This window comes from Microcebus murinus, chromosome 1 (genome assembly GCF_040939455.1).
Source record: "Microcebus murinus isolate Inina chromosome 1, M.murinus_Inina_mat1.0, whole genome shotgun sequence".
In the NCBI taxonomy this organism is placed as follows: Eukaryota; Metazoa; Chordata; class Mammalia; order Primates; family Cheirogaleidae; genus Microcebus; species Microcebus murinus.
The window spans coordinates 138,574,782-138,587,514 of NC_134104.1; the positions used below are offsets into that span (position 1 = coordinate 138,574,782).

General features: G+C 38.1%; 1 protein-coding gene across 1 annotated transcript in view; it reads right to left on the bottom strand.

Annotated features, from left to right (window-relative positions):
* Nucleotides 1-12,733, bottom strand: part of GADL1 (glutamate decarboxylase like 1) — a 165,322-nt gene that overhangs the window by 41,448 nt on the left and 111,141 nt on the right. Inside the window, exon 14 of the mRNA XM_076005950.1 lies at nt 8,425-8,514. Coding sequence (XP_075862065.1) covers nt 8,425-8,514 — 90 coding nt within the window. The remainder of the gene's footprint in view (nt 1-8,424; nt 8,515-12,733) is intronic.

Sequence of the window (12,733 nt, forward strand, 5' to 3'; positions counted from 1 at the left end):
TCTAGGAAGATGGACATGTGCAGCCACACAAACCTCAGGAGAGGCATGGAGCCCAGGGGCCCATTCTAATTCTTGGAATGGGGAAAGGAGAACCACAAGAACAAAATATGCCCACATCCATGTATCTTAATTGTGCTGCTGCATTTACCACAAGGTTATAGCCCTTAAAACACCTGTTTTACAGGTCTGACAGCATGGGACAGCGAGTTTTCTTTTGCTGGTAGGTGGCATAGAGCTCAAGCGTCCCTGAAAGTTGATGACGGGCCAGGGGTGACCACCAGATGAGCTGGTGTGGAGGAGCAAAGACAAAGAAGGGACACGCCCTCATCTCAAGGAGCGTCCAGTGACACAAGCACAGATACAGGGGATCAAGGATTGATGATTTAGGTAAGAATTGCAAGCTAGATGCTTGAAGGCCAGATCCCACCGACAAATGTATGTGACAAGGTTTTCAATCATTTGCCAACATTGAAAACATGAGAAACAAAGAACCATTCACATATGCATCTTTATACCTAGCTTCTCTTAAAAAATAAGAAGACCTGGTAACCCACACCTGCATGCCTGCATAAAGCACATCATTAGGAGCTGAGCTGAGGCTGTTCCCTTTAGCTGGGGCCATTGCTTTGCAGTTTACCATAGTCCCCTCCACTCCCTATTGTGTTGCATCCAGTCTGCTTCTCTTATGTACGCTATCTGTCTACCTTCTATAGGTATTTGGGTTTGCAACCCTGGCTGAGTAAACTCAATAAGATTATACTAAGAGACACAGTGCTAAGTGGTTCATAAGCATGAATTAAGATTTTGCCTTTCTTTAACACTTACCCTGACATATTTGGAAATTCGGAATTATTTCAGTAGGACCTTATGTGAGCAGAGACTAAAGAGGCTGGGCAGATTTAAGCGATAAACTTGGCTCATATGTGAATGTTACAGGCAAGGCCAGTGCTACTCCAGCAGAGAGCAGAGCACAATCACGCCTCATGCACGCATCCAGGACAGTAGACCCAGCATGCAAAAAGATGTTTGTGAAGCGCAGACTTAACCTGTGTTCCTTGCCCTCATTTCCATGACTATCATCAGGAGTGCCCAGTGCATGAGTCAGTCATAAGTGAACAGGTGTTTGCCGGTGTGAGTGGGCTGCTGGGGGCCACCCTCATGGAAATCCCTCTTTAAGAACCAGTCTCATCCTGACCTCAGGCCCATGAGCTCAGCCACAGCCTGCAGAGATGCCAGCTTCTTTCTGCTCTATTTTAATTTTCACCAGATAGGCTAAATTCAGAACTTCCTCCACAGTAATTTAGAACAGTGCAACAGAAATAAGAAAGGAGACTGCTAAACTCAGAAAAGAAAAATAAAGGAAAAAAAATTTTTTTTTGCAAGGACATCTGTATTTGTCTGGCTTTCCTGGGGCGGGGGGGGGGGTGGTTCAAGTTACCATCCATAAAAAATTCTTCTTTATGAGTTTGCAAATGTTTAAAGAGCAAAAAGCAATATAAGTGTTACATAAGTAATAAGTACATAAGTAAAGTAATTGATAACAACAATTTCACATTTATTTTATCTCTGTGTTGAAAGGTGCTATTAAATATGAAGGAAAACTCGCTGTGAACTTCCTCATTGTATATGCGCGTGCAATAAGAATTTTGTTGGAACCTTTTGTTGATTGAAATTTTATAAATCCAATGGAGTATAGTTATTCAGAAAGATGACTAAATAACTGGGGAAGAGAGATGAATATAGAAAGGATGAAACACTCAGCCACAGGAACACTCTGGCATCTTCAGCTGATTGCTGAAGAAGGCCATACTTGCGTGGGAAGTACCTAAGTGGCTCCTTGACCCTTAATTGCAGAATGACGCAAGAACAAAGCTAATTGCAACTAGAATGTCTGACAAGTTGTATGTAGTAATATCTCTATTCTAGAAAATACTTAAAAGAATGTTTTATCTCAGGTCTTAATCATTTGGGAAAAGAATATACAATATCTACAAAACATAGGAAATTCATTAGCTCAGCATTTTTGAAATCTACATCCATCCACTGTCAGAAGAGGGGGAGCCTCTCAAATCATATTTAGAAATACTTTCTTTAAAAGGCACTTCTATATTAGACTCACTTTAAATATAAATATCAAAGAAAGGAAAGCTTGAAAATGAGTGATACCTACTAGGAAACAGGATTTTTCCTCTTTCCTGCTATAGAATGTATTATAAATTCTATAGCACCAGGTTACAAAAGAACCTGAAGATGTATTTTCTTAAAAAAAACTGCTACACCTTTAAAGAAACAGGCATTTTAAATTCATAATTCAAAAATGAGTGATTGGCTATACTAACGGTCATAGATGGCGATCAAAAGAAAATTAGAATCACTATTCTCAAAAATATATAGAAGCTCTCAAAATTTTTATGAACTTATGCACATATACATGCATGTGTGCATGTACACACACACACACACACACACACCCTCCAAAGAAGCCAGATGTTATATACAAAACTGCTGTCAGAGTGGCTAGAAATGATTCCAGATGTTAGACATGAAAAAGAACATTCTAGAAATAAGTGGGGCAAGGTTCACTGAAACCCTACCTAGAATCTCAAGGAGCAGCCTGTTGGGATGTGTTTGCTGTGAAGCTTTCACAAAAGCACATCAATATACTCAGATTATCCAGTTTCATCTTCAAGGGCTGTTAATCAGAAAAATGTCAGGGAAAATACTAAATTCTTTCTAAAGATATCTAGAATATCACATCAAGTCACATCACCAAATAAGCAATAAAACAACAGACCCATCAACTAGATTCTAAATGATTTATTCCTCCTCTCCTATTGAGGAGAAAGTTATAAATAGTATTAGTCACAAATCTGCAGGTCAGCAAATTTTTAAAAAGCTGAAATGACCATCCATGAGTACAAAAAGGCAGCTTGATAATTACTTTTAAGAATGTAAACTTTGTTGGCATAACGTGGAATTATTTATAAAATATCGACAAAAGAGGAAATCTTCATCAGAATATTTAGAAATGATGGGGCAAAACAAGCTAGTGAAATGTTCTATTACATTCCCTGTGTCTTCTGTTTCCTGGTTTGTCTTTGTATTCTACCCCCAACTTCCTTGTTCTCAACATCTGATCACTGTGGGACAGCCTCAGAGGAAGCAAACACACCATAACGTCCTTTAAGCAGTTGCTTTAGAAAGCTAAGTGTAATTCTACCACAAGGCTGGAAGCTTTCAGGGAAACCTGGAAAGTCTGTTGAAGATCTCACTATGACCACCAGAAACAATGCTTCTAAATTTAAAACTAGTGCAAATACTGTGAGTACTTTAGCGAGGGGAAAGAGAGAGAGAGAGAGAGAAAATTGGGAAGGGATGACAAATTATATGCCATATCTGGGAACATGTCATGAGAGAAAATGGTCTGCAAACTAATTAATTGAATATGGTATAATCATGGTCTCCAAAGAGTGCTACAAAATGAAAAGATTAAAACATCTCTTAATATTTAAAAATTTAAAAATCATCCTTAAAAAACCTTACTTTGTGTATTTTTAAAATTTGCTTGCTACATTTATAAAGTAATACATGCAGATACTTTAAAAACAAAAACACATACAATATTGGAGTAAATGCTTAATTTTTAAAAAACTGTGAGAAGTACATAGTGAAAACCCAGATAACTCTTTGTATAGATAAGCACTCAAAAAAATCTATGGCTTCATAGTGTCAATTACTCTATTTTTTTATTATTTTATTTTTATTATATGCATAATTTTATAATTAATTAGTATTAATGTTATTATGTTCACAAAAGTAATATATATTAATTGTAGAAAACTAAGAAATTGTAGAAAAATATAAATGAAAAATCATCTGTAATTATCTGCCCCTTCTCTAAGTATATACACAGTATTTTGTGTGTATTTAAGTGTCTATATATAGAGAAACATAATTTTTCAAAATTGCTGTCCTACTATAGTGGCTGTTTTTTAAAAACCCGTTTTCCATCAATAATACATAATAAATATATTATTTTGGAACAGAATTTTAATTTTCTGGATACTATAAATTTGTAAATAAATTGTATGTATAAAATGTAACCCATTCCCTGTAGTTGAATATTTAGTTTCTTCTCCAATTTTTGCTATTTTACACAATGACTATGAACTTCTGAGTACCTTTTCTCTCCCCTTAATTCTATAACTATTAATATTTCTAAAGGATACATTTTTTTATTGTATTTTATTGAATTGCTGAGAGGAAATACATGCAAAAATTAAGATATTTGGTATGTTTTCTAAAGCTGCTCCTCAGAAAAGTGGTACCAATTTATGAACCCATAAGTGGCTTATAGGAGTCGTCTGATGCTCTCACCAACACTAGGCATCAACATTAAGAGCGACAGTGATTATTCCAATTTGCTTAGTGAAAGGGATCCATTACCTAGTTTCTAGTATGTTCCTAACTAGTAGAGAAACTGGTGAAATTCCTTGGCTCAGTTTACCCCATGCAGGCGTCTCAACAGGGGAGGCCACAATAGACCGGGTCAGAAAAGTGCCTTAGGAATCAGGCACGGAGGGATTCGGATGCCAAATAGACGAGACTAGATTTTATCCAGTGGTTCTCAAAGGGAATGGTGCTAGACACAAGGAAGTATTTTGGAAACGTGGGTAGATGTTTTCATGACTTGGGGAGGTTGTTACTGGTAGTAGGTGGGGACCAGAGGTTCCTGCTGCCTACAACAGGTGGAGCAGGTCTGAGCAGTGAAGAACTGTCCTATGTCTTGCACAACTTTCAAATGTCCTAGTGGAAAATGTATGAGGTGAAAATTCTGATTATAATTATTCAAGCCCAGAATCTAACATATCAATGCCAAACACCATGTGCCCATTTTTAATAAACATGAAGTTTTCTACTACTATGTAAAGCTAGGGGAAAATATTTTCTTCAGAGCATTACCAAAAATCGTATACCATTTTTTTGAAAATTTTAACGCTAATACCTCACCATTTCTGTTATCTGCATCAATCACCAACATCACCTACTTCTAATCGTCTGCATTTATATATGGCTTATGTTCACCGTGTTTCTAAGAATATGAGAAAGCATCTTACCACTTCCTCACATCTTCTGATATTGTCTTGCCCAGGAATTTATATAATGAAACGTATTTTTATCATAACTAATTTCTCCTTCATATTACATGTTAAGGGCTTATGTTGCCTTTCACAAAATTATGTGTGTAGGTAGGTAATATTTTCTATTGGTTTTATTTTAGGAAAGTAAAGGGTACATTACTCACCTAAGTATTCTAATATAATATTTATTATAAACAGTGGTCATTGGGTCTAACAGGGTTGAAAATTGCTGCTGTGAGAATGGGAAGCAATTGCAGGGGTCCTCAAACTTCTTAAACAGGGGGCCAGTTCACTGTCCCTCAGACCGTTGGAGGGCCAGACTATAGCTTTAAAAAAACTATGAACAAATTCCTATGGACACTGCACATATCTTATTTTGAAGTAAAAACACAAGCGGGCAAAAACACCTGCATGTGGCCCATGGGCCATAATTTGAGGACACCTGAATTAGAGCATTGGAACTCAGTGGTTGAATAGAGTGTTGCACAGTGACTGTCACACTGTTGAGAGGCCACAGAGTGATTGTGTTCTCAAAAATAGTCTCACACATGTGCACAATACTTGCTAGCACACGCACATACTTACACCCTCCAATCAAATAATTAACTACCAAATAATTCCTCTCTCCTTCTGCCACCAAAGGAAGACTTATCACAACACTGATTCTGAAATCTGACAGTTCAACCTGATGCTAGTCTGAATCAGAGGGGCAAAGTCTTATTCGATTTATTTATTTGTTTGTGATTCTCTATCCAGGATAAACCTTGAAATAAATTTTTAGTGTGCTTTAATTACACTCTGGGTTATAAATCATATACTTGCATTCTTATACTACAGTAAGCATAAAACCACATAGATCGACGATAGATATATATGCCTCCCTTCCCCCTTGACAAATTCACACACGCACACCCACACACAGAGAGAGAATCAGAGGAAACCAAGAACCTCAGGACCAATGATAGTTTGTCTGCAGTATATTTTTACTAATCAGAGATAGCCACAGCAATTAAAGTTGTGTGATATCAGATCAAGCAAGGGGAACCATGGTTCTAATTGCCAAAAAACATTTCCAAAATAAAGGGATGGAGAGCCATGGATATTTACTATTAAAAAAAAATCAATGTTGGCAAATATTGAGGCCAAAAGAGAATGGCTCAATTCATGTTCAATTTTCAGTTAAGATGAAAAGTATATTATATTCTGAATTGTCTGAGTTTAGCTCAATATATCCATCCTCAATTTCACATGTTCTGAGAATAAAAAGTAAACAAAGAGTAAGTCCAAAATATCCCCAAGCATAATAAGACTACCCAGTTATTCTGATCCCCATCTATGCAACAGTACTGAGTCAGTATACAAACATCACATTCTTGGTTGCTTTCCTTAACCATCAGAAGAGATTTCTAGCTTAGGGAGAAAAAATGGCAACCAGGTCTTTCTGAGCTTGAAATAGTTTCTCTCCCTACCCCACCAAAACTGTCAGTTGAATTCCATCAGTGAAAAATATTCCTCCAAACCTCACCATTGTCCAGTTCCTGTTTCTTTTTATGGGTTACTTACCATCTGAAATGTATTCTTAAGCACTTGGCTATTTGCGGTGTGTGACAAAAATACAACGCAGATCCCAGGATCCACATTAACTCCCCGAAATGGGTAATGAAGGGCTTGTCTCGGCAAGGGCACAGACAACACCATCCATCTCTCCCCATCTCTGCTCCCTGCTGTCAGATTTGATAAGAGGTAGACTATTTATATATCGGTCATCTGTTATGTCATAGTGTAGGAGGTTTACTGAGCCATGAATAAACAGAAAATGACCTGAGGCTAAAAGGACCTGGGGCCAGGTGAGGCTATCAATGGCCATGGCTCGTATGCCATGCTCTCCTCTCATCCTCCTCATTAGGCTATGGTAAAAATTCTAAGCTCTTTCCCATGGGAGAAGGCACCATGACCCTCCCTCTACCTGTCACTCTCATCTCACCTCCTATCACTGCTCCTTTGCATCCCTGTGGACTTCCAATCACGTTCTCCTCTCTTGAGCCTCGGAGTATTCATGCTGCGATTCTTCCAGGAATCCGCTTCTTTGTAACTGTCCCTGATGGGCATTTACTTACTGTTCAAGGATCGGCAACAGTGTCACACACTGCTGATGACCTTGTGATTGTCCCTTTACTCATTGTCTCTAGGAGCACAAGCCTCTCAAGTGCAGGAACCAAGTCCTTTTGACGATTGTATCTCCAGTGCATAGCACAGTGAGCACTTGGTAAATGCTGCTTGCTTGTCTGACCAGGAAGCTTTTCCTGTCTTCTAAAGGGCAAGTGGAAGGGCTATTGACCATAAAAGCTGTTAAAAGAATCATGGTTTCCCCACTGAGGGTAGGGAGAAGTCAGAGCTAAGGGTCATGAAGTCACCTCTGCATACCTTGAGAAGGAAGTTGCAAAGGGAAGGGGATTGCCTAACTTTGACGGTACCAACCATTGGGAACTTGCACTCTGCATGTCACAGCCACAGGGGATCTGCCATGGGTTCATGTTCAACATATAGTATATTCGTATAGCAGGGGAGTGGGATCAAGTTGTGTCACTCATGAGACTCCATAGTTCTTGGAAATCTGGACTAGCAGCAGGATTCTAACTGGCAGGGCCATGCCAGGCGAGGAGTAACTGACATACAAGCAGTCCCTGGAGACTGGGGCTTCTCTTCACTCTGGATCATCAGCCCTCAACAGCTGTGTGTGAAGACAGTTGCAAGCACATTTTATTCTAAGATCAGTGGAATCCCATTGCTAGCATCTGTTTTCTCTTTTATCATGTGAGCCCCTTGTGTGCAAGATTCAGAGACTTTGTTGGTGAAGAGGACAGAAGGTCTCACATTCACAAAGGGTATCAGACTTAGGCTTTTAACATTATAACCAAGTAATGTGATACAACAGTCACAAGTGCACAAGCAGAGCTGAAAGAAGTTGTCACTCATCATACAACTTTAACCTGTGTCCCATTATCAGATGGCACTTTCTGAAGTGCACTGTGAATCAGAACTTCTAATAAATTCTATTATCTTGCGAACAGCACAATTGTTTTGAATTTGTGTGTACATGTCAAGTGTGTTAATTTGTTAAATATAAACAATGTTTACAACGGTTTGTACATTACTTTTTAATGTACTAGGAGCCACCTCTTCAAGAGGCTCTAACAAGTACAACATCTTTATAGCATCGACAGAGAATAGGCATTGAATGCATTTCATAAAAAAAGAAAAACACAATTTACTTATTACTTACCAAATTAAGTTTTTCCCAGAACTCAGGTCCTTCGTCCATGTCTCTGAGGCTTGGTGGAATGTACCAAAAGCAAATATTGGCATATTCAGGCTGAGGATTAAGAAAATTTGAAAGTTGTTTTGTTACCCTAAGATTTACCTTAGACTTCAATTAAGTACATACTTCTTAAGCTCTCAGCTAGTTTCTTTAAGAGTTACCATGTGTGTGTAACTTTGAGAACAAATCAGAATCTTATAGAGTAGACATCTATTCCACCTTACTTCTGATAACAGCCTGCTGGAAAAAATTTCTTCTCCATTGTGTATACCTAGAGGATTCTCTTTCCTCTAGATCAAGAATGAGCAAATATCAGGACAAAACAGAAAGTTGAAGCTGACTCAATCTAGCTTTGACCATCAGTTAGCTCCTGCTATTATACATATGCTTAGAGATGCCCTGGTTCCTCCCCCTTCGACCCTGATCCTTAAGTTATTTCTTACACTACCATATGCTTCCAATAATATTTTCTCTGCTTAAGGCTGCCAAAGTTGGCCTCTATCACCCGCTACACCTGACAAATGTAAAAGCCCTATTTACCTGTGAGTTGATAGCAGCATGGCACACTTAAGGGTCACTAACCAGCACTGCTATGACCCTAACCAATACTGCTCTGGGGCGGGGGGGGGGGGGGGGGGAGAGCATTCCCTTGACTTATGACTCTCAAACATCAGTAAAAATGTGAATCAGCTATGGATGGGGCTTGTTCAAAATGTAGATTCTCAGTTCCTGTGCTCAGAATGTCCAGAGTCTGATTAAGTCCATCCCAGAAAAGGCTATAGAATTGGCAGTTTATGAAGTATGTCAGGCGATTCTGAAGTGGGTGGCGTGTGCTCCATGTTTGAGAAACTATGATGTAAACTAAGTGGCCATAGCCAAGTCATCTTCCCCACTAATCTGTTTTTCTATCAGACATGATTTGGTTAAACATGAGACAACATTCCATCAGGCGTTAGCCCAGCCATTGCCACAAGGACAAGGTTCTGTCCTCACTGGACGAAAACACAGGAAATGCCCTGCCAAAGGCAATCATAAGACTTGTACTCAATGACCGGGTGATTTGGGACATTATATTGGGGGTTCATAAATTAGACACATGGAATTGTATCCAGGAAAGATTATGAGTCACACCTACCTTCCTCATTTGATGCTTAGCACTGATGGAATTTGAAATGCCTTTCATTTTGCACAACAAACACTGTAGGTAATAACCAGTGTTATAATAGTTCTCAATAACTATCAGAATTATGCCCCAGTGTCAGCATAAAGTTTTAAACTATTTCAGAAAGAGGAAAGAGCTATCATCTTATATCTTAAAATGAAGACTTGTACTATATAGAGTTGTGATTTTAATGGATTTTAAATCACAAGTGAGTGCCCGGAAACATTCCCAGCTCAACAAGATAAGTTCTTGATCTGATCATCCTTTCATCTTTGAAATTTTAAACATTCTTATTGGATTTGACAAGAAAAGAGCTACAAGTCTTAAAAAATATAGAGTAGTTAAAAATGAAGTACCAGGTAATTCAACTCAATTTCCACAAACATTTATCATGAGACTACAAAAGCTTTTACAAATCTACACAATCTATACTTGGATTTCTGATTTCTGATTGATTTGGTTTCTCTAGGCTAGAACAAACTGAGCTTCAAATTCTTAGAGCATTTAATGTGAATTTTTATAAAGTAACTATGACTGACTAGAAAGTAGAAGAAAAATAGCATAATTATCCATTACTAGATTCTAGGAATTTGTGTCTTCATATCAAAGACAATTTTTTTCCCAGATACCATTTATGTCAATTATCAATTTATTGCCTCTCAGGTCCAAATCCGCCCTTTTTTGAAGTCCCGTAATAATGGAGGTTGACACTGCAAATATTTGTCCCTTGTCATCTGGTCCAATCTTAGGCTTTGTCAGCACAGGCCGCTGGAGGGGCACTGCTGGAAAGGAAGGGGTAGCTCTTTCAGGTTTGGCGTGCTCACCTATGGGTGTCCTACAGAATCCGTGGCTCTTTTCAGCAGCACTGGGGACATGTGGCAAGTGGCCCCCTGGCAACTTCTTTCCCCAGCACAAACCCCTCAGGTGGCATCACAGAAGACTGCCAGCAGATGGGGTCCATAAATGGGTTTTCCTGGCATATTCCCCTCAGGTGGCTTCATAGGCGAGTGACGCCAGCTGGGCACCTTGTCTTGGGTGACTTCTCTGGCAGCCCTTGTGGGTAGCTTGTAGTCATTTCCAAGTTGTAGCCTGTCCCTGTGGATGGCTTTCCTGGGCACTCCAGGGGGTCAAATTCTATTGAGTCCCACCAGTGTGACACCTCCGTGAACTTCTCTGCCACCCTGTGAGCCAAGGTCATGCTCTCTCTGAAGAGGTCTGAATCTCAGCCCTGAGAGAGAGTGTGGCCTCTTCCTTGGGTCTTCTCTCTCAATTCTAGGAGTAGTGGCTGCTCTTTATAACTGCTATTCCCGGATATCTTTAGGGTTCTCTTTCTCTGCTATGAGGCAATTCCCCATGACTCCAATTCCCTGTTAATAATTCTTTATATTATACATTCCCACATTAAATTACTGTGTAGTTTTTATATTCTGAATGGACCCTAATACACAATCAAATCCATTATTCCTTTTCATTTGCATGGGAACATTATAAAACATTTTACAATAGCTTTATCTGCTAGACCTTTTAAATTTCTTTTCTTTAATAAGTTTCTGTTTAGATATTTTTGTAGTGACATATCTATGATTCCTTTTGCCCATTCTCTTTCAGAATGGAATGGATTCACAGTATTATAGCACTTGAAAACTTGTAAAGCCCTTCGGACACTCCATTTCATTGGAGGAAATTTGATGCTCCATTTGGTGAAATATCTTCATTTTAGTCACTGCCATAATTATTGAGTTGATAAAAAACATGTCTTGGAATGTTCATAAAAAATATATTTGAGTTTTTCCTATCTCTGCCTCTGTATCTTGTATTTTATATAATGACTTTTTTTCCAAGAGGCTTCAAAGCACTAATGAGTATTTTTCAAAGTAGAACCATTCATACACCACTTAAATTTAATTCCCTATATATATGGAAGTCTGACCTTTTGGGTGTCTTAGGAATACAGTTAGTCTATGTTCTCTAAAAAACATAAAATTGGGAAGGCATAAAAATGAATCCAAATGTCTAGTGAAAGTATAAAAACTTTGTAGCAGCCAGTACATTGTCTTTAAAAGTTCATGAAGAAGAGGAGACACGACATTAAACAAAAGATGCATACATTCTATCCTGATTTTCAAATAAAAGAGATATATTCTAAGGTGCTTTGATGTCAATTTCAGGAAGAATTATTGAGCAAGTGATATAAGACTACTTGGGAAAGAAATTAGTGGTCACCAAGAGGTAGCAGCTCGTGTTCCCTAAAACTGAGTCATATCAAAAGAAATGCTTTGCTTACAATGCCATTACATAAGAATAATAGCAATAAAAAACAAAACTAGCACTATGCATTTTAATAAGTATAAATGCAGAATCTAGCACACAGATTTAAATAATCAATTATGCAAATATAGAATGAGGGAAAAGCAGGCATGGTGAATTTTAATTGACTTCAAGCTTATAGGTTTTAAATATAAGATTAGAGTACAGAAAAATTTCAAAGGCAGCATTGGATAGCACAAAAAGACTGGATTTTGGAGTCACAAGGATGTGAGTTTCAATTCCAACTTCATCAGATCTTTGGATGAATGTCAAACTTTCTAAGTTTCTGCTTTTTAAACTATAAAATGGAGATGGTATCATCTGCCTCACAGGGTTGGTTTGATGAGTAAAGAGATAATTTACTTCCAATATTCATTACCATACCTGGCACACATCAGACGCTCTATTAGGTTAGTGACTATTATTTGGGGCTATATTGGTAGAAAGAGATGTCTTTTTCAAGTGGATTAATAATGCCATTAAAATTTGTACCAGAGAGACACATCACTATATTAATTTCTGGGTACCATATTTGAAGGAGAACATTAAAAAATTATAGTGTCCAAAGAGGGGCAACTGAACTGTTTAACTTAATAAGCAAAGTTTAATATGTTATATATATTGGACTAGGCATCAGGATAAGAAAATGGCTTACACTATATACTTACTTACAGAGACTAAGAGACTAGCTGTGATGGAGCTAGGAACAGCCAGTTAAATACAATGGAATAAAAATTATAAAAAAAGGAAATTTCTTGTAATCCAAAAAATATTCCTGGCAAAAGGAATGCTTCTATGCTGCAC